This window comes from Syngnathus floridae, chromosome 11 (genome assembly GCF_059516105.1).
Source record: "Syngnathus floridae isolate MCC-2025c chromosome 11, RoL_Sflo_1.0, whole genome shotgun sequence".
NCBI classification, from domain to species: Eukaryota; Metazoa; Chordata; class Actinopteri; order Syngnathiformes; family Syngnathidae; genus Syngnathus; species Syngnathus floridae.
In genome coordinates, this window is record NC_142423.1 from 14,812,419 (window position 1) to 14,836,092 (window position 23,674).

A 23,674-nucleotide genomic window follows, 5' to 3' on the forward strand; every position below is an offset into this window, starting at 1 on the left:
CCCACTTTATACCATCCATTTGAATGTCCATCTCTCTTATCTTCATATATTCATCTCCACAAGTTTTCCATTAGTCAGCCACCTTTCCATATTTCCACCAATCAATCTGCCGGTTGATTCACCCTATCCAAAAAAAAAAACAAAACCCCAACCAATTCATTCCTACTTGATGTCCATCCATCCATTGTAACCATTCACTCCTACACACCATCCATCCTTCTTGTCCACCAATCACTCTCATCGATCCATCCAGTTATTCATCCATCATCTGACCCTCTACTTGTACTTCTCCAAGCTGACACTTTTATTGTCTTTGGACTGACAACTTTTGGTGATTGTAAGATGCAGCACCACCCGGGGGAAAAACATTTGGATCCGAAACAACAAAGAAGAAAAAGCTCTTTGTAGACAGTGTTATTTCAACTACTGCTGAAAACAAACAAACAAACAAACAAACAGCTCATGAGATGAAGTGGTGGGTGGAAACTAATCAAATAGGATACCAGTTGTTTGAGAGGAGAGATAATTATGACCAGATTCCAGTTGGATTTCTTGCAAGTCAACAAAGAGACGCGGCCTTTTTTTGTGCCGCTGCCCTATTTAGACTTTAGTGAAATCCGACGTTTGAAAACTGCTTGAAATGTGGATACCAAATCCAAACAAACGGCATGGTCCATTAGGTTAGATTTATTGAGATAATACTGACATTTGTAATCAACGGTGCAACAGATACCATTTAAATGTTTTGGCAAAAGTGTTTTTTATCACAACGCCGCCCGCCCGCCCGCCCGCCACTTTTTCTACATATCAAGTCGACGTAGAGATGACTTGATATCCTAACAACTCCATGGAACATAATGTTGTTTTTTCATAAGGCTGAAAGGAATGAAAATGCTTGTCTGGCTTGATCTTCAACACAAATACGCATTAAGCGTTTCAGGATCTCTACATGGTGAAGAAAAAACACAAAGGTATCACATCACAATTTTCTCCTTTTTTTTTTGTCTGCTGTCATGGTAATCCACAGTCTTTCAGCTAATAAATATCTTCATGTTGGAGTCCTCTGCTTCATAGGAGTCAAACTATTATACAAAGAAATGTTTGTCGGGGAGTCGTGTTACTGGTGACGCTAAAGTCGCTAATCTTTTTTTCCCGAGACGCAGTCTGAAATGAAGCCCTGTTCTGTTTTCCTTTTTTGTCCATCCATGACCAAAGTCCTTATTTGTCTCTCATTTCCAACAATCCAACGCAAAGAAAAAAAAAAATTAGATCCCAGCGTCCTCGGCTGAAATAAATGACGTCTGGCCCCAAACAGATGACTATCGTGTGACCTAGAAAGGGAGTGAAAAGAGGGAAGAGTCAGAAAGGAGTGCTCATAAACAACAGTCCATAAAATGTACAATAAAGCGCGTGTGTCTCTGTGCCATCAATCATGTGAAAGTGAACGCCGCCTTCTTCAAATGGGGACCACGAGTATCGATTGCGTTCGACTTTTGCTTCTTTTCTGTTTTGCTCCACCAATAATATTTCACCAGAAGGCAATTATTTGGAAATCAGATGAAAAAAAATGTGTGATTATTTTGCAATGGAAGTGATCCCAAATTAAGCCTGTTTGTAATACGATACTCGTGCCACTTTTGAATAGATTCCCCTCGGCCATGTTGCCCAAAGGATAAACGTTTTGCTACTGTTCCGTTGAAGTGTGCTGACTCAGTTTGGAGCAGGTTCTTTTAATACTGCTCCAAGCAAACGCACACGCGCTGATAATCAAATTCAAGCATTTTTTTAAAGCAAACTCAGCAAAGGTCTGATTTTTTTTAGATACCTAAAAGATTATACTGAGCCATTATCCTTCAGTTATTTTCCCTCAGCGAATGGTTGACGTCCACAAAAGTGATTATTAACTATTACAATTTTGTGTGGTCAATACAGACTCTGTGGTGAAATAAAATAGAATTTTATTATTGGTCCTCGGTATAGCAGAGGATGGGCAGTTGAGTGTACGTTACAGTCAATCGATTAATTGACGATTTTAGTCCGGATTCCAGAACATGTTCGTATATTTTGCTTCCACTGCGAATTTATTTGAAACTTTGAGAAAGCGTTAAGTAACATTTTTGAGGGCACTTTCAAAAGCGGACATGTTTTATTCATATTTTTTCTTCATGAAACTAATATAACCTAGCCCTAAAATAACCCAAAGGCAATCAGTCTGCAATCATAGGAAAGAAAAAAATAATATCTACTTGACATTTGCCTGGACTGGACTGGACTGGAATGGACAGATAGGGCTTAGAACATGCATGTGGTCTTGTCATCCTTTCAAGGAAGACATTTTTGATTGCCTATCTTTTGAGTGATCGAGTTTACTAGTAAAGCACAGTTAATTATCTTAAAATTCAAATTCATTTGAACCCAAAAAAGAATGCAAACCTAAGCTGACAGGAAGATACATTATATCAAATGTCTGTTATTTTAAAACATTATGATGTACGAGCTAAAGCGTTATATAAGTCTTCTGCAATTTGATTTCTTTTTCAGAAATGACTGTATAGGGGACTGAGATGGGTGAAGCTCCACTTCCATTGGATTCCTAATTTTGCTGCATTTACAAGAAACACCTGGCAAATATGGGACCTTTCCAAGGTGCATCTTCTGCCATCTGGCACCTCCGGATGCCTTTTGCTATGAATGGAGCCAGTTGGCAGCCAGAGAACGTAGACATAATGCCACAGTGTTTACCATCCCTACATAAACAAGCGGGATTAGCGGGATTCACAATGCTTTGCGAGGATAACGTTTGGATGCCTTTAAAACCTTACATGATCATCCGGTCAAACGTGACTTGGTTTGAAATTTGATAGCCATAAAAAGTCCCCTAAATGTCATCTTCTGGAATTAATTTGACAAAAATATTAAAAAAACGTCATTGGCATGGAAAGTTTGTGTACAGTACTGAGCCAGATTTAGGTCCAATGTGGTCCGAATCTAATTTAATTGATTTTTGATATAGCAGTGGTGCTGCTGGTGGAAATTTTAAAACTGTCAAACTGCCATAAATGTCATGGGCAGAAAGAGGAGAACAAAAATAACAGGCCAGGTGGCATACAGGGATCGAGCAGACAGGTAGCAAACCAGACAACTGGCTTTACAGGAGTCACCAGATGGGAGCATGTGCGCTTATGAGCAGAAGGTGCGGACATTCAATGCTGACCAACAGGACGGGAGGAGCCTGCTCCCAGGTTCCGATCAGTGCCAGGTGTGGCTCAGAACTGCTTGGATGTCCGTAACGATTAAAGGGAAAGTAGGAACCATTGAAAACAAAGCTTGAAAATGCATGTGACGGTCTGCGAAGAGTCATTTAAAGGGTAAATAAAACAGCACAACAATTGTATGGAGCCAAAATATGCACCTGCGAAAGAAGTACCTGCAATGCAGCAAATGAAACAGTCATTCATGATCTTTTTATTTCTCGACACATCTTTACGCCAAAAAGATTTGTAATTTCTAATTTGACTTCTCCCGAGGCGATGCTTTACATCAGCTCTGCAGTAAAGCCGTATTTTATTGACGTTACAGTAACAGATGCTACCCTTGCAAAGGCAATGCATGTTTTTCCAAAGTGTGATAATCCCGAGCAGAAGACGGAGATTGCTGTGTTGGGATGCGTCATCTCATTTTCACTTTGAGATCAGTGTGAGAAAAAAGAGATGATTTTTCCTCTCATGCTACACTCGCAGCAGAAGGCGGGAGACGTGGCTGAGGCACCAACCGGCGCGTGCGTGCGTGCATGCGTGGTGGTGGGTGTCGCTGTGAGGGTTATCAGTGTGAGTAATCACCGAAAGGGGGATGCTGAGAAGACCAAAGCTGCTCAGGGTTTGACGCTTATAAGCTGCTTTGGGATCGGACAAAAAAAAAAAAAAAATCAACTGGTGAAGATTCTAAATCTTGTTTTCCGACAACACTCTGTGCATCAATACAAGTACGCATATGTATGTAGAGAAATACTTTGTAGTCCTGAGTCAATTCCTACATGAAACCGATCTTAAATGTACTAGCTCTCTGTTTCCTAGTGGAGGTAGTAAAAATAAAATGTCATCAAAAATACCGATACAAATACCTGAACTTATACTTAAGTACTTTCTATCACATTACTCCATTCAAAGTCCTGCTGACAAACTGCAGCAATGACACCCTCTTAAAATTGGGTTAAATATTGTCTTACTGACTCAATTGATGCTGCCCGTATGAGCCCCGAGCCAAGACTTAATAAGCTATAAAAAGAATCAATGGTCAATTTTTTTTACTTGCAATCAATCTTATAAATGTCACCTCCCAGCATGCACATGAGATGCATTTGTGTTTAAACACAGCCAGATAGGAAGAGAAAAAAAAAAAAAGAAAAAGAGCTACAGTCACTGGGAGGATTACAGCATGTGCCTCCAAGCTAAGTTTCTTCACTTAAAGATAAAATACAGGCGAGTTCATTCATTTATAAATGGTTTTGAATGTCTGATCGATTATGCTGATTATGACTTTGGAAGAATACATTCCAATAAATTCAGGTTTGGTTTAACAAGACATCACGTTATTTGTTTCGGGACCAAAAAGTGCACCGAAAAGTCACCTAAGCTTAAGACATAACTTGCTCGCAAGGTGCGAACGTGCAAGAAAAGGCCCGCTGGTTGCCTTCACTTCCTGTTAATATTGTCAGCTAAACCCGGGCAGGTGCGTGTGTGTTGGGAGCCACATTGTTTTTTCCACACTTTAGCGTGAAAAGCAATCGCACTGGATGAGCGTCATTGTTGCCGCTGTAAAATGGGAAAAACTTCTGCCATTTGATTGATGGCAAGTGGCTAGTGGGAGACGGAAGTCATTGACAGCATACCACCACTGGTAATTGCGCAAAAGCCAGCTGATATTGCAAAATGAGAGCATTTTTATTTTTCCTCAAATTTGCCATTGCAATTTATTTTGATGATTTCTTTTCAAGGTCCTTGTCCCATGTATTTTTTCCACCAACATGAGCAATAAATTGAAAGAGAGAAAAGAAGCAAAGGTCTTTTTGCTTCAAAATTGCAGCCACTGAAATTTGAAAATTGTTGCGATTTGAATTTCATCCATACTGACAACCAAGGCACATTTTCGCATTTAGCCTCCCTTGCAGTCGAAATAAGCTTCCTTTGGGAGAGGAGCAATCCTGGACGCTTTGAGGATCAATGGGAAATCGGTTACCTATAGAAGATACATATGAAGGAATCGATATTAGTCAGGGTTTTGATTCCAGTACGATATACTACGTAGAGGTGCCTTGGATCACTTGGTCATTTTCTTTCAATGCCTGCACAAAATACAAGTGTGCCAAACATAGTATCCTTCCTTCCTTCTTCTGTAGAGGTTTTTGGTGGTTGGTAAAGTGCCTGAAAAGAAACATGAGCTCCAACTTGAGATGAGCAATGCAAAATCAATTGAAATCACTCGTGCTCTTGCTTTCTATCTTCAGAGCGTAAATTGTCCAGCACACACAATGAGTCAATGTGCTTGTGATGAGTTCTTCTCGGGCCACCTGGCCCGTGTTTCAGCTTCCCCCCGTGGCAGTGTTGGAGAGCCTGAATTATTAACCCGGCTAAAATAAAAGACTCCGCTTCGTCCGGGTCTCCTGTAGACATGAATAATGGACGAGGCGGCTCGGCGACACAGCGTTTGGCGAGTCAAACACGGAGCAGGGCAGGGGAGGTGGGAAGGTTTGAGCGGGCGCCATGACGGATCGCCAACACCGGCCTGGCCCTCAATCTCCGTCCTGATTCCACTTCAAGTCTCTCCTGCACCCTGGTATGTGATAATTGTCTTTCTGCTTGTGAGGTTCTTGAGTGTCAAATGTTTCCACATCTCATTTACACTCCAAACACCTCATCAAAGTTAAAAAACGGCACAATTTCCACCTTTTTTCACAATGTTCTAAAATGATATACTATTCTCGTCCGCCCTGAACGTCATGCGCTTCTCCATCGGTGACGGACTGTGCATTTGGTAGCCGGCCGAATTTGCCATCAGATTGGCAAATGCACTTTAAATGCATACGAGTTGACATTTGATTGGGGGGGTCCATGTGTAGTCAAGTGATACGGGGTGGAATTCAACTAATACACAGTTAGGAATAAATATGATCCAATTAAATAATCATACAATTTGAATTTGTAACTGCCTGGTACCACTTTTACTCGTTGAATGTCGACAAAATAAAGCCCACCTTGGTGGTCTTCACTTTGTTGCCCGTACTGCAGCTCCACCCTTTAAAGTCCGGCAGCACTTTGCACTCTTCTCCGTCCATGCAGGGATGCATCTGGCACCACCACTTCTGTGCCACGATGGATGCTGCGGGGAATAGACAAGCAAAAATGGAAAGAAAGAAGGTTTGTACGTACCTCCTGCCCAAAGGAAGAGTCTTTCATTTACGGCAATTAGTTCACCATATATACGTCACATCTTTGAAAGCTTTTCACAATATCTGTCTTGGTAAATAGAAGCGTTGACTAAACATTGTGAATGTGATGAAACGGCTGACTTTTTGCTGTTTGAAATGCGCAGCAAGTACATCGCAATCCGTGTTGGCTGTGAGCCTGTGCAGCTGTCAAAGGGCTTCCCAGAGTGACTAGACAAGTGTCAACACGGAGGAAGCTCCTGTCAGGGGGAAACTTGAGTTATGGATTGATTCACTTGCAACAGAGGCCACAATTGACGTGATATTAAATGACCCAGTCTGGATGCTGTCTCCTCCAGTGGACTGCTGCAGCTTCAACAAGCCAGTGCCGAGCGAATCAACTGATTTGATCTCTATTTATGGCCCACGGCCCAACTAATCAAATCAAACTGCATCGCTGCACCGCATGATTTTTTTTTTTTCCCCCCTGCTTCCGAATCTTATTTTTCCAGCCAGAGCAAGAAAAAGAGGCTGGCTTTTACCATCCACACAAGATGGAGCCGCCCTGGTCGTTCCGGCCACTTGTCCCGGCAAGCAGGAGCATTTGACGGTCTGCGATCGCTCCTCTATCTTGTTCTTGTTGCAGCATCGGTGCGCTGCAATCACCTCGCAGGTTCCTTCCTTCACGTGAACTGGAAGCAAAACAAAAAAAAACATTTGTTAGTATATAATGCTGCCTTACATTGTCTGTGCATACAAATGCATTGTAGAAAATGTGTTTATTAGCAGCAGTGTACCTCTAGAGCGCCCACATCATGACGGGTAAAGGCAGAACTCCACAGGTAATTCCAATAGTAATAAAACGTCTTTCTAATGCTCACATTATTTTGTATCCAAATGATTATTGGCAGTATCTCTTACCTAAAGCGCAATTACAATAGCCCGGCTGTTTGACTTTCCAACGGTATCACACTCAGCCTCCGGAAGCAGGATTAGTGTTGGCTTTGTTGTCATATATTATACTGGCTGAGCACCTCTGTTATCATATCACACTGAGAAGCTGACCAAGCGGCCGTATTTGGATGGAGCAAAAAGCCTGACTGACTGGAGCGCTCATCTCCCACATGACTGTGCAATGCTTTCATTGTTGAATACACAGAGCTTGCTCAGCGAGCCCTTATGTATTATGCATGTACACCTGAGGAGTTCACACGGTGCACTACAAACACACGCCGAGGAAATGTTCAGTGCAATTGCACCATTGAGGAGCCATTTGTCTGTCAACAAGCAGCTGCTTTTACTTTAATCTGCCGTTGTGGAGCGAGAGAAGGTTGGGCTGCGGAACCTTTGAGAACCCCCACTCGCCCCGCTTTGGTATTTAGAGTGCAGCTGCGAGGGCCTTGGAGTCATTTCTGAGAACAAGCTTGTCTTAAACATCACAGCTCATTGAAATCCAGGTCAACCCCCATGCGGAGGAACCCGGTCCAGCCCCACTTGGTATGATATCCTTGAGCACCGGCTACTCTACTGACCCTGCGGCCCTTCTAGAGGACGAGTGGTCCGATTCCCTCCTTTGAGAAAATACAGCAAGACACCTGCGCAACCTAATTAGATCCATGATAAGTGTGAAAAGCATGTCCAAGACGAACACAACCTCCGGGCGTCCTCTATTCTTGTTCCGTTCAGTGATCCCTCTCGAAATCGTGGCCCGTTACTCACAATTTCACCAAGTAAGCCAGACCCAATGCTGCACCAGCGATAAGCTCTGGCTGGGAGTGCCATTCACCGCAGCTCGGCCGGCTACACGATCAACGGACAAATGCAATCGGTTTAATTGCCGTAACCTTTGTGTGCAGCGTCACAAAATTTTGTTACAATGAGACAAAATGGCCCTCTGACAAAATGGATAAAAATGCATGTTTCAACGAGTATGTATACGTGCCAGTGCCCTCCAAACATTGATTTTCCTTTCATCAATTGTTCTAAGCCATATCTGGCACTGATCAGAACCTGGAAGCAGGCTCCTCCCATCACGTTGATCAGCATTGAATGGCTGCACCTTCTGCTCATTACCACACCTGCTCCCAGCTGGTTGACTCGCTTACTTAAAGCCTGCAAAGCCGTTTGTCTGGCTTGCTACCTGTCTGCAAGCTGCCTGTATGTCACCCAGCTCTCATTTGCTGTGTCTGTTCTTTTGTTCTTCTACCCGTGTTGCTTCCTATTAGCCAGCTTTCCACTTCCCCTTTCCCCGCATATGGTCGCTCTGTCTCCGCCCGTGACAGTGAGCTAATATGCATATAGGAAGACACAAGGCCATTAGCAAGAATGAAGGTCATAGTAATTATAATTGCTTAGCTCAAGTCACTTACCTAATTATATGTACCAAAGCGGGCCAAGTCTGACAACACAGTGTCACCCATGCTTTTCGTTAGCCTGTGTATGGCTGAGAAGGACAAAATAAAAAAGACAATTTGTCTTATGTATGTGGAGGCAGAGCTTCATTACCAAGCTGACATCAATCACATGTCAATTAGTGCACCGACCGGATCTGTGTCGTCGACAACATCCACGTTGACAGAGACAAATAATCTCCATCTCCATACCAACAAGACTTGGGCCTACGCTTTCAAATAGCAGTTCCTCACCCAGCCTATTGTCCGAGTCATGGGCGGAGAAACTTGAAACGGCAGTGTGCGTCATATTAGCCAGCCTGTCACGATCCGTCAGAGCAGACACAGTTTTAGTCATAGGCAGCTCACAAACGGTTTGCTTGGTTGTTTAATTTCACACTTGAAAGGTGGCCGGGAAGGCTGGAGACCCAACAATTGATAGAGAGAAGCAATTAAAAAGTCAATTTCCCATAATATGTACCCTCTTAACTTTGCACTAGTGTACAACTTCACACTGTCATTAATCAAATAGAATGGTGTTCTTTCGGTCATATTCTGATTGGAGTTGATTGTGCTTGGAGAAAGGGCATCTGTAATAGACGGACGGACCACTAACTTCCAAAGGCCGAAATCTGAAACCTCACCACCATCGATCACCCAATAACAACAATAACAACAATAATCCAAAACAGCCGTTAGTCTCAAGAACCTAGTAAGCTTGATGTGGCTGTTTAGATGTGATTCAAACAGTTTTGAAGTTCTTTTCAGAGGACACTTAATTACACCGGTAAAGATTTTCAATAGAGACCCTGATTTGAAACCAAGATTGCGGCAAATCTCCCACCTTCCCATTATCTGCCAATTGCGAGATCTCATTTGCAACATTAAAAACATTTCGCGCCGATCGATACAAAGTCATTCACGTTCGCACCAAAGGCAGCGGCGGCAGTTACCACTAAACGCCTTTTCGCCCCATCAACCGACCTGCTGATGCAAAAATAAGTCAATAAATAAAAATAAGAAGAGGTTAGACCATTTGACTAATTGGTAAGATTGAGCCACTGCCATGCCCACGGTCAAAGTTAATTAGCCAGATATTCAGATGTGGCTTGAGGACATGAAAACCAGGCAATCAATGACAGGTGAGATCAGCGTTCACCTTTTGGGAGAACAGAACAAATGCTGTCCAGATTGGCCCACGAGAACAATGCTATTGGGCTTTCAAGTTATCGTGTCAAAACACAGGAGTGCCAAGTGTTTCATAGACTTTAGTCAAGCAAGACCAACCCAATTGGTGACTTAAAGATGACTCAAGCCAGGTCGGCCGGCATCCCCAGACGTTTGATTATCCATACAAAAATGATGGTTCCATCATTTCTGGAACTCTGGAAGATCCCAAGTGGATGTTAGGGATGGCCTAAGGTTGGAAGAGGATCAGGTTGGTAATTAAAAATGAGTCTGCTATTTGAGATTATGGCCTCTGGGACCAGACCTGAACCCGTGAACAGGATGCCAGTTCTGGACACAGCGGGTCCGACTCAGCTGCTAACCATCCGACTGAGGAGTTTTGCTGCCGTACCGAGAATAGAGCAAAAGACAATGATGAACCTTAAAAAGACAAGAGACTCATTAAAAAGCATGTAGTCAAAGCTGTGACAGTGCAAAATTCAGCACTGCATAGATTTGGGAAGTGAAATAGCTCGTGGGAAGTGCCATTTATTTAAATATTCACACATAAAATTCAAATCACTGAAGGCAATTTCGGGGAGGGTGGGAGGAAGTGAAATACGATTAAAGTTGTATTCTAAAATGAAAGACATTTGCATTTGGTTTGACTTAGGGCTGGGAGATAATTCAATATCAAAATGCATCGCCATTGACACGTCGTCGATATCGGTCCAAAACGCCTTTGAGAAAATGTTCGAACTCAACAAAATCCGAACCCCGGCCGGCCGGCCGGCATTATCCGTACTGTAGGCAGTCTAGCGCACGTTCGCAAATACTCTCAGAAGGCACCGTTGGGAAACTCAAATTCGGTGTGACAGTGCTGGCTACATTTGGAAATGAAAGAGGAGCAGAGTGCATTCTCAGTACACACTTGATATATCTCAGTCATAGCCCCAGTTGACTTTTACAACACTCAACGTCTTTTTGCTCAAATGAATGTAAATAAATCTCGAGCGTGACTCCCCACACTAACTTCTAATCAAGCATAATGAAGACAAATGGATGCATGGTTGAAAGGGTGATGGGTCAGTCATGTCCATATTAATGTTCAACTACAAGAGCCATCTATTATTGAGTCACTTGATTCACAGCCATGAGTGTGTTCTTTTCCTTCTTCTTCTTCACACCCACCACCCTGCACGAGAACTTGCACTCATATTGACAAACTGATAGGTCAATATGTTGTTCAAGGACACACTGACAGAGCATGCAGGAAGAACACGTGTGTTAGCGTGTGTGCGCAGGCCACAGACTTTGATTGTATGGCTCCAAGCGGCTCAGCAAATCACCATGGTTACCCTGTCATCCTGATGAAGAACAAAGCAACTCTTCATTTTGCTATCAAGTGTGAGCGTATAGCACAGAGCTGGAGATACCAGGTGAAAGGTCCACTCGTGTGTGTGTGTGTGTGTGTGTTGGTAAGATCAATACATTTCTATTAAAGCACTTAGGCCTGCCGTGAGTTAGAATCACATCAGCAGGAAGGAGATGGGACATAAAGAAAGGTGAAAGGACAGAGACCACTAACGAGGATTGGCGTGAATCCCGGCCGGCGCCCCCTTCTGAAGATCAATAGCGCTCTCCTGCTGTCGGCTCGGCCATAAGCGCAACGATACCCATGCAAACAAAGTCATTCGTTTTGCGCCTCATTATAAAGAGTCGCTAAACGACCTGTTTTTCATTACTTTTCAAAGGTTAATGGGAATTTATCAGTGGTGTGCGATACTGCAAGAGCATCAGTCCAATTTAAAGTAAATCCGTGGTCAGTATTGTCGATAAAGATCTCTAATAAAGTTTGATGCATTTATGTTGTTGTTTAATTGCTGAGTCTGAATTAATTTTATCATGGGAGGAATTAGCAGAATAACAAACAGGGAGAGAGACCCAACACAAGAGGCAGAAATGCGAGCCGCCGCGCCACACTGAGTGTATGAACATGATCAAGTTACTGAATTCTGCTAGAAATTGAAATGATGTTAGACGTTTTTGCAAACATTTTGTTTTCCCCACATTGTCATTGAATGCGTGTTCTGGACAAATGAAAGATATAAAAGGGAATTGCTTCCCTTCAATTCAAGCCTCGAATCCGAAGAAGCATTTGGCTATATTTGATAAATCGGCTGCATTACGCTGGTATCAATCAATATCCAATTACAATATTAATTCATGAAAAAGATGGAACTCTCTGAAAATGAATAGGACACTTGAACAAATACATTATTTTCATCTTTTTTTTCTCCATTCATTTGTATTGGGCCTGTCACACTTTCTTTGACAGCATTTGTTTGCAAATACCATACGCACAAAAGCAAGAACTAACCATTTGCTCGTATAATGGGCCGGCTGAATAATGCTTTTGCTAGGGAATTTGTTTCTGCGCTACAACTTGCATTTGTTTCTCTTTTTTCCGAGGCGGGGGGGGAAGGAGGGGTCGTGAAATGAGACAAGACACATATTCAAACGGAGCAGAGAGAAGAAAACAAAAGTCTTCACAAAAGAAGCATTTGCAGGTTTATCCAAACTTGCTCACAGCAGACCTCCACAGTTTAACCGGGAGGTCCTTATACAGACTCGACATACATTCTAATTAGAATGCAATTTGTCCTCCAATAAATCAGGGTCCAGCTCTACTGGGGCAGTCTATATCCTTGATATCATTATATTGTACCTGGTTGGCCGGCTCCCATTGTCTGTCCGTCTGTGCTAATCACCAGGGTTACAATCAAACGATTGATTTAACATGCAGGTAGGGAGGCATCGCTAACAAGGGTGTCCGAGCTGTCAGCCGCACGACTGAATCCGTCAGCTTCACCCGGCCACTCCAGGAAGAAAGCTCCAGCGCTGGAATGGCAATCAAAACAACGGTGGCCCGTCACCGACGGCAACAGAGACCTCATTTGGCCGAGTGTGACGCACAGGGGACCCCGTCCTGTAAAACATCTCCACACCAGACCCCTATTATACACCTGCTGTTGGGTCAAATGGACCCGTCTTCTTAAAGTTTGACACTGACACATGGGGCTTAGAGAGGGGCAGAAATTTCCTATTTTTAAAGTAACGCACATAATATTCAGAAAATAATGGACATTTTAGGAACATTTTGACAGCCGTGTTGAAATTTGAAAGTGACACAAAGTGCAGGTATGTCTCGTTTAATCATTTGGGGGGGTTGTTTAATCTGTCCTTTTCTCATCCTCCTTGGTCCGCAAAATGGGCGTCCGTTAGTGACCATCTTGATATTCAAACAAGCAGCAAGTGAGATTCATCTATGAATCTTTTTGCTGAACAATATATGTAATTGCTCACTGTATTAAAATATCACGAGCAGAATTTTCATCCGCAACTTTTTCCAATGATGGAATTAAAATGTCAACGTGGGGAAAAAACTGTTCCTACTTAGCATTAAAGACAAGAGACACCCTGTCAAAAGGAAACGGTGAAAACCATAATGACATTCAAGTGACAGGCGACAAGCAAGCCTTCGCCGTAAATATGACCACAAGGGAAATCAGATAACATCAATACGGCGGGAGAGTCCACGGTGCAAGAAGGAGAAATGATGAAAAGATGAAGAAAGTGCAAAACTAAGCTCTTTCATGCAAAGTTACATGCAGTAATTGGTATTCATTTGACAAGGCTACATTCAGATCTATGGCATAAAATTAGAAGCTGAAGACGAGGCGAAAGTCAGGCTTGAATATCAATAGGCTTGTTACATAACATGACACGGGAAGACCGCACATTAGTCTGCTTTTATGGCTAGAATAACGACACTACTGGGATGCTGAGTCATGCACATCCAAACAAGAAAAAGGCACAAAAGAGGCCTCTCTCTTTTGCCCTTTGTTTTAATGAAACCACTGAATTTAGACTCTCACATGCACAGAGCAACTCATTGCTGTATATCTTCCATCACCTAGCTATCATTCGCCCGCACTTATCTGCTCTGAATATATATATATTTTTTTTAATTTCATTATATCATATCATATTTATATTATTCATTTATTTTATTATGTTTATATCATTTATTTATTTCTTGAAAAATACATTCACGAATAAGTGAATCTGTGGGTGGTGAATCTGAAGTACGCAGGGGTCCACTGTAAACATTCTGTGCGTAACGTCTCATAAAAGATTGGATAAAGTATGCACGTCCTATAGTATGCGTCATTGATTGCAATAGTGATGACCAGACTTAAGCGGCATCTACAATAGAGCAGCCAATGACATCACAGATTTGGACTTCCTCCTGCCTAAGCGTGAACATGAATGCGCAAAGGAAACAAACGTGTTCATCCTCTCAGGCGTGCGGTAATTGCTTTGGCACTGCAAGAGCCAGATATACTTTGAATCCTGACTTCACTAACACGTGCCTCTTTCAGGCAGAAGTACATCAAAACATAAAATACAGAGTGAAGTCGACATAAATCCAGGCGGTCCAGGCCCCTATGAAATTCCAATGATTCATACTCTTTGCTCCACATTTTGGTAATCCACTTAGGTTCAAAGGCACTATGCTGATCGCAGCTCATAAAAAGTACATTTTTCAGCTAAAAGCCTCCAAGTGATACTTAAAGAACCACAACTGCGGGAGTTACAAAAAAGCGGGGGTGAATGTCAGCCGCTATTAAATAATATAGACAGCAGAAACAATTCTCGAAACATTCAAAAGACCCACAATGTTGGCGCCTGCTGAGGAAATAATGCACAAAATCAGACTTGAATTGAATTAAAGTATTCAGAAAAGACACATTTTCCAGCCTGTAAACCTGCTGAGTTGAAAAAGAGGCAGGGGTGCTTTTACTTAGCGTTTATGAATATTGGCGGGGGTGAAAAAGGCTCTTGAGCTTGAAAGCCTTCCTCTCGTGCACTCCAAAATACAAATAGGCAAAGTATAAACTGGGCAGATCAATCGACTCCATCAGTCTTCCTGATATATGCAGCATGAAATCATCTTTGGTGATCTTTGTGACTACGGTGATGATAAGAACCATTAAATTAGAAAGCTTAGGGGATTTTGTAAACAATACCGTACGGTAATTCTAAACAAATGGGCAAAAATAAAAACCTAAGAATTTGAAAGAGGATGCCTGAGAAGGCGATTCCCTCCGAGAGACAAAAATAAAAGTTGAGGACGGCTGCTGACTCATCAAAGCGGTTATCCTCATAGGTCAGACTGCTGGTTGACAGAGCTGAAATTAGTTTTCTCGTTTCACCCGCTAAGGATGATCTTTAGGGAGGTGGACTTTAAAATCAGATGAGTCGGCACTCACGTCCCGCCGAGCCGACGCGCTTTGGATGAACCATTCATCTGGCTTGCCGCTGACTGATTAATTCCCGCGGCCTTACAAGTGAGCAACTACTCTAACACAAGGACGAGAGTGTTGACTGGGCTCTTAAAATGTAGTAATAGATGTTCACAGAACCACCTCGCTGCGTTCTTCTTTTTTATTCACATGCAATTTTCTCCCGCTAATAGCGTGGGACGGGACGCCGCCGAAGCATTTGTCACCATCTCATTTTCTGCATTGCGAGCTTGAGTACACTCACAGCCATGTTAGCTTGTTGCTGATTTACTGGAGCTACTCTTACCAGCCTCACCATGGGCTAACAAGGCCGACGCCGATGAAAAGTCATTTTGCATCATTTAGCGCTCATCCAACAATGATGATGTCAGGAGAACATCAAAACCTTGAACAGATGAGGGATGCAGCCTTTGCAACCTGCTTTTCGTTGCCAATCCTCCAAACGTTTGACACATATGTACTCCTGCAACATTAGATGGCCCTATTGGTGCAGCAAAATGTAAGGAGCTTTTTTTTTTCTTTTTTTCTTTTCTTCTTTTTACATTGGCCTTGGCAGTTGAAGTGATGTCAGTGATTTGTGCATGTTTGGTGAGCGCAGCTGAGCTCTGGCTCCCAGCCAGTAGGACACCACTAACGAGCGCGCTCTTGAAAGGCTTCTCAAAGCACGATCGATAGGCCACCGAGTCGAGCCGGGCCGGGCCACGCGCGTGTCGGCCTCAAACCGCAGAGCGGCGGCGTCTCTATCTGCCGCTCTTTTCATCTTGACACGCTGGCTTACAGTATCTGTCATGTCTGTTCCTAAACGGCTGGCGCCACCGCACGCCAACTGCATTGCCACGTTCTTCATTTTTCAGCTTCTGTGCCTTTGACTGACTGATCGAGAAACGGGCAGGCACGGCACAACGTAATGGTCTGGAGGTGGTTCGTTAGTCACTGTTGTTGAGAACGAATGGATTCTGATTTTCTTGAAATGAGATATCAATTATTTATAGGCCTACATCGCTTGTTGTTTGCAAGAGTGGATGGATGGATGGATGGATGGATGGATGGATGGATGGATGGATGGATGGATGGATGGATGGATGGATGGATGGATGGATGGATGGATGGATGGATGGATGGATGGATGGATGGATGGATGGATGGAGGGACGGACAGATAGATAGAGGCAATTCAGAGTCTTAGGTAAGCCAAAACCTTTGGAAATAACAATGCAAGCACAGGGAGAACCGTTAAAGTCTCAACAGGATTTTTAAAACAAGATTCGAAAGTGGGAACTGCGAGGCAGAAGTGCTTGCTACTGTTCCCCTTATGCTGTCTGTGCATATTGTTTAAACTCATTTTAAGTTTTCTCTTTTCTAACTCCCCATCAGGGGCTGTGATTATTTATAGGATTATTTCACCACATCTGAGAGCATTTTGGGAATACTTGGGAAGAAACAATACTTTTCCTCTTCATACTTACTGCGACACTTTAACAAATCATATATTCATCACGTTCTTTGTCTTTGGTTAGATCACAAAAATCCTACCAGACTTTTATGAGGAGCAACTCTGCATCAAGTAGTTTCCCTAACTAATCCTGCTCTATCCATAGGGGCTTATAGTTCATGTCGAGGAAAATAAGTGAAATAAAAGCACACCCTGTGAAACGCTGGCCTCTATCTTTTTGCCGCTGCGCTCCGTGACTTCCTCTGGAATGAAGTGCAGGGGCAACTTGTCCACACTTGGACCATAAAGTCAACGACCAAGGCGGAGCATCGACTTTATGAGAATGGAGCGCCAGATAAAATGTAATAGGTGGAACTGCCGGAGCTCTCTCGAAAGTACCTTTTTCCTTGTTTTTATCTAAGGTTTGTCAATGTAATTTTTTTGCCAAAGATGGCCTGTTAAAAAGGGACAAGTCGCATTGGCTTTTAATGGTGTCCTGAGGCGGCTTGCAATTGGACATGGAGTTGGGACCATAATGGTCGGGTGACTGACTAAAAATGAGCTTATTCTGCGCCTGTGTTTCCCGACCAATGCACATATACCAACGCAAATGTATATTTCAACAATAAATATGATGTGTTTTGGTAGCGGTAGACTTTTTTTTAAATATCTCTGCAAGCGAGTCATTCTTTTAAGTTAGCATAAGGTTTGTAAGAGCCTTTAGGTAGGCAGTGAATCACCCACCATCCATCCATCCATCCCCAAAATGAATAAGTTCCCATCTTTTTGCCTTTCAGTAATGCAATGCAGAGGAATGAAGCTATAGTGACCGTTTCGAAAAAGAGAACGGCCTTGAATCTCCTCGTGGTGCTCAGCTCCAACCAAGCATGGCCCATTAACAGCACTACAATTGACTAACTTTAAAGGAGGCTTCTCTAATTGGAAGATAAAGGAAGGCTTTTAGTGTGTAAGACCCAATTACTGCCATGCTGTTAGCACCTCTCCACTGATTGCATTCATTAGCCAGAATGGCTATCATCCCCTCTCCTATATCAAAATCCCCTCTCGGAAAAAAAAACACCTTATTCCAGCCCGTTCCAGAATAGCTGGAAGTCACTCATAAAGTCTCCAGGGCTAATGGGTTTACATACGAGTTGCGATTAGAGACTCGGCGCTTGCCCGCGGGTACGCTCGCAAACACCGTTTGCATCCAACCTGACAGACACAATGAAAAAGAAGAAGAACAACACAGTAAGTACCATAGCGCTTGCCTGAAAGCACAACCAAGGCATGCAGACTACATATACTTTATTGCATAAAGTTGTGCTTCGCCCCATTCGGTAACAATTGTGACAATGTAAGCAACATACTTGAATTCATTTATTGGATTAATTGGAAATGTATTGGATTAAAAAGATTTGAAAGGACAATTGGAATGTATCTGTGACCAAGACAACAATTTGACCTATTTAAGATGGTAAACACGTTCGGATTTCTCAGTTCTTTCATTGAGTTAGGTCACATTCATATAATTTGATTAATAACGATATTGACAATTTTAAGAATTTTTTATCATTTATCATTTTTATGCTACCTTCATTTCATGTGCAAACATCCTATTTTTCAAATGAATAGAAAATGACAAACTTGTATAGCTCTGTTGTAGTTTCAGAATGATGTCATTTTAAAGTAAGCGCTATTAGGATTCTCCCCACGTGTGCTTTGTCTCCTCTTACTTGGTTTCACAAGCGCACCCAAAAATCATCCAAGGCCACTCTGCACTCATCTATAGAGTTGCCATTCACACGCCGATCGCCCCGGACATTTGACGGTTTTCTAATCTAGCAAGCTGCCACAGCGAGACGGGGGACCCAATCGCCTCTGTCAACCTCCACAGTGCTTCTTGAGCAACATCCACATCTCTGTCTCAATCTCTGTCTGTCATCGTTGAAGCTGGAGTCGCCACCCAATCTACGCAATCATCCACGGCCGACGGGCCGTGCCCATGGATGAGCTGGGCAAACGTTATTTGGGATAAAATGCGATGCTTAAACTTTGTCCAAGCAATATCCATCCATTCAAAAACTGCTTGTGTGATCATGCCATGCAGATCTCTTTTGCACTCCTTTTGAAAAAAAAATAGCTCTTATTAGTTAAAAATGTGTTTTGTATCTATTTTTAGACATGATGTAATTGTTCATGTGAAATGTTCATCTTTATCACACGCATGGCTTGCTAGCGTATTTGTATCGACCTATACCGCATATAATTCTGAAGCTTTTACAGATGAAGTTACATCCAATTTGTACAGTGTCAAAGAGCATGATTGATTGCCAAAATTTGTGTTGCCTAATCTTGAATGGGAGGAGCACAGGGGAGCCATTATTTTGTGCTCTGACCAAACCAAGCTCTGACAACACTGGCTCATGAGCATGACGGTCAGGATTCTACTTTGTTATTTCTATATACAAGTTACTTTTTTATGTTTTTAGCAAAACGTAACTGTCCCCAATTGCACTACATCAAATTCCTAAAATAACCGGAAGCCTTTAAGAACTCAGTGACTCGACTACTGGTACTTGCTTTTAAACAAGATCAAGCGTGAAATGTCGGATCCTGTCATTAATTTGGACTCTGGAGGATATTTCTTTTCATGCGTTAACACTTTAAAATGAGTAAGGGAGAAAAACAGCTGAATTAAATTTGCATATGAAAGACAAAAAAAAAAAAAAAACAGGAGACAAAAGCCCCATGTAGCACAAAGTCTGGCTGGAGAGTAAGCCATTAGGGTGCATCACACACTTTCACAAAGCGTACACCATAAGCAAATATGGAAATATTGCACTGAATTTCAAATGAGAGCTTATGCACAGTTGCATGCTATTAATAAGGCCGCCTGGCCCGTGTACGTGTGTGTGTGCGTGTGGATGTGTGCGTACACTTCAGTATCAATGTGACAAGTCATTTTGATCACAGTTTGCAGGAGCATCCAAAATCTGCACTGCATAATGACTTGTGTTTAAAACTGTAACAGTTCATGACCTGCAAACAGCTCCGCTGCATACGTTCTTTCTTTTCTGTTTTTTTCCCCCGCCTCTCAATGCATCACACGGTCTTGCCAAGAAAATGTTTTCCTCCTGTCAACATTTCACTTTTTTGCCCTCTCAGTCAAAACAAGCTTGACTGCTGTTTTTTTTTTGCCCCACATACACACACACACAGAATTGTTGTTCAAGGAGAAGAAAAAAAATCCAAGAAGTTGGTCAACAGAGAACACCCAAAACAATGGATGTAAACTATACACTGATTTTTTTTTTTGTTGAATTTACTCAATTTACTCAATTGAATTAAATAAAATTATCTGAGCCACACACTTTGTTTAAAATTGACTTTAAAAAATGCACCTGGTTCCAGATGATTTCACTTTGTGCGACGACTTCTCAAAAGGAATTTGAGTAAATTAAAAACACCATTCCCCCGCCTCACACACACACACGTGTAGCGCTAAAAATCTACATGCATATGGCAAACTCAGTGTTATGATAATTTGTGGTAGTCAACTTTCAAAGCTGATTATTAATAGCGTCGACTCCAATTTGACCCTGTGCATTGTCAGCCCAAGTCAAAACAGACAAGATGGTACAGCCAAAAGGTAGCACGCTTTGCTGGCTTCCTCTCCAGACCATTTTGGCTCTCGCCTGCTTTCTTCCCTCGCCACTCTTTCATGACTGGCTAATGAATGTAGATGGTGCTCTGGGGATGTGGGGTAAGGAGAGGGAGGGAGGGAGGGAGGGAGGGAGGGAGGGAGGGAGGGGGGCGCCTTCTTAATAAGGCGCTGATGCGAGAGCGCCGCGTGCTCCGGTCGTGGTCGTGGTGAAAAGTTCAACCGCTTTGGCGAAGGTAAACAGAGAGGGGGCTAAAGATGTTTGTTTATACGGCCCACCTTGACTTGACCTCTGCAGAGGCGGGCGTGATTAGTGAAATGCATGGCGGCGGCCGTTAGGGGTGCGAGGGTGCGCTTGCTACTAATAAGCCAAGCAGTGGCACAAATGCACAGGCGGCGACTTAAGCCTGTGGATTAAATGATTGAGCCAATGTGTTTGCAGTCAAACAAATGGGATTTACAGGAACATTGTCAAAAATATGCATGAATTTAAGGTAGGATTTAAACACCATAGTGCAACTGAAACCTTTTTTTTTTTTGCGCTTTCAAGGGGCACGATAGGGGTATGACTCACTGAAGCAGAAATAGAAAGCCAAAGCATTAGAAGACCTCTTTCAAACTGGGAAAAATGTGACATTTATTGGATAAATGTCAGTGTGAGTGTAACATAAAGGCAAAAATTGAATATGCTGTACAGCTAGACTTTGTTCCTCGTGAGATTTATGTTTCAGATCCAGCCGTCAGTCAGAGAGAACATTTAAGGGATCAGCCAGCCGTGATGGTCGATTTTCACCGACAACGTTATGTATTTGTTTTGTTCAGGAAAATGAAACAAAAAAGGGAGGGGTTGCAACCCAAATTCTAACCCCCAACCTCAGATGCGACTTTGACAAATCTGATCAGAAAATCATTTCAGCTTAAGAAATCACTGGCCTATGTGACATGTTCCCTTCAGGTGCAACCTCTCCGGTCTGATCAAACGACTTGCTTTGGTGGAGCTTTCAGCGAGCGACTGCGGCCGGCAACGATTGTCGTGTGGCGGAAATGAGGCTCATTATTTCAATGTGTAGTCACACTTTGTGCCCTCCCGCCCTAGGACCAGGCCATCCATCCATTAAAGGAAATCACTTTGAAAAGGCTTGTCCTTCCTTGGCCACACACACTGATGCACAACAACACACACAATGATGCATGGTCACCATTAGGCTACTGTAGTGGTGCACAAAAACTTTTGACTGCCGAACTTTGGGGTGAGCGTATAAACCCCCAAAATGTTCGGCAACCCTCTCTGTCTATTTCTCCTGGTGTCTTCTGTATATGTGCATTCATTTCTAATTTCATTGACTGTTTTCACTGTCGTCATCTTATGAACCATCTGAAATCTTTTTGATCATGAGATCAAAATAACCCTTGCGACATGTGAAGGCCTTAGCATATTGCGTAGTTGTGTAGAAGTCATCCCATTTCATACCGATGTGGCTCCGGTGTGACGACGCACTGCTGAGTTGTCCCCAAAGAGACAAGATGCAGACGGTCAGCAACAGCACCTTTCTGCACATTCCCCGCAGGTCCCGCTCCTTCATTCTGCAAGGGATAAAACAGACCGGTCACTCATGGTCAACTATTCTGCAACGCACTGTTTATTGTAAAAAAAAAAAGTATTGTTGGTTAAAAAAGAATAATGATAACACAGTATCTCCACAGTTCAGTTCTCACTCTTTGTACATGTTTTCAACATCTTCAATCATTTCATGTCTGAAAAAGAATAAAAAAACTCCCCAAATGCACTTTACCGCGTCTTCAAATATTACCAAATGAAAAATGGATATCATTATTTTGCACATTTATACGATACTGCCCAATGCTACTGCGCGGTACTAGAATAACATATCCATCTACTGGTTCTGATGAGGGTATTTTGATGAAAGCAAGTCACAGATAAGTTATTAATTTGTTTGCGCATAATATGTTCCCTTGAAGACTTCTCCTCTGTTGCCAGCCAACAGAAGGTGATAGTCCTCCTCAAAGGTGCTTTATTATGCCGGCGCTACCCAGGAGGTCTTCAAGTGTTCTCTGTCTCAGTCGTCTTTAGTCGGCAGTCCTCTCTCTCCTCCTCCTCCTCCTCCTCCGAGTGAGAAGCCCGCGGAGAGCTCAACACAAGCGCTCCAATCAGTGGCTTATCACGCTGCCAGCACCAGTGCCCTGCCGGACTCTCTCCTCTCTCTCGTGTGAGAATCAAATCACAGCTCTGACTTTGAACTGTGTTCCAGTGCTGCAACTCAAATTAGTCAATCCATGTTTTTTTACCCCACACGCCCCGCATGAGATTAACTCCCTGCTTCCCTTGCAAGCACTGGCAAATGAGGGGATGGTATTTTTTTATTTTAGTTTGCCGTGACTGCCTTTGGACTGACTGCCAGAGACTCTTCATTGGAATAAGATGAGAGAGGTGATGCATTTTATACAGGGAGTTGGGATCACAGAATCTGGAACATGACCACCGCATTCCTCGGGGTACAAGTTCGAGATTTGGAGAGTTTTAGGTCTTTGGTCGTTCGACTTGTGATGTTCAGAGTCAAAACAGCCTGTCATTTATACAATAATGTAACATCTAAAACTGTATTAGGGCCCTCTCATTTCGATTCAATGTTTTCATGACACAAGTTGTGGGTGCTTGATAGCCTTGGCTGTCCTGTATTCAGCCATGTTTGTTAGTTTTGATTTGTCCAATTAGATTTTAGCGTCTATGTGTTGCCATGTCGATGTATTCGGTTTGTGTACCATATTTTTTTTTTTCGTAAAGGCCGATGCTGTTCATTTCGGGCAGATATGACTTAACCCTTATATGTTGTTTATTTATTTGAGGGTTTGATTCATTTCTACGTTATGGTTATTACTCCTTGACAAAAGCCAAAGATTGGGAAATCAAAACTGTCATGTATATTTTTAATTTGAGCCCAAACAAAATTTAATCCTTGTTGAAAGAACGTGGTTGTGTTCAGGTGGCCTGACGGAGGACGCTTATTAGAGAAACCATTCCGGCAGACAGATGAGGCACCGAAACCAGGTGGCTCATCACGAAAAAAGAACTCAACTCATTTAATGATACATTTTCTTCCATCCTGTGAGCAGGTTGTCATCTCCTCAATTAATCATGCCAGTGTTTGATCCAATTACACTTCAACACACAGTCTATATAAAAGTCCCAATGTCATTGCCTTTATGAAAACTC

The 23,674-nt window shown here is 42.7% G+C and overlaps 1 protein-coding gene across 2 annotated transcripts in view; it reads right to left on the reverse strand.

Moving 5' to 3' along the window:
• Positions 1–672: 672 nt before the first annotated feature.
• Positions 673–23,674, reverse strand: part of tafa3a (TAFA chemokine like family member 3a) — a 51,947-nt gene continuing 28,945 nt past the window's right edge. Inside the window, exons 2-5 of one of the 2 annotated variants that reach the window (XM_088389375.1) lie at positions 21,914–22,026; positions 6,964–7,113; positions 6,251–6,375; positions 673–1,331 (exon numbers count right to left, since the gene is read on the reverse strand). In XM_088389375.1, coding sequence (XP_088245501.1) covers positions 1,320–1,331; positions 6,251–6,375; positions 6,964–7,113; positions 21,914–22,025 — 399 coding nt within the window. In that variant the 5' untranslated portion in view covers position 22,026 and the 3' untranslated portion in view covers positions 673–1,319. The other variant, XM_088389374.1, reaches the window with a different exon arrangement.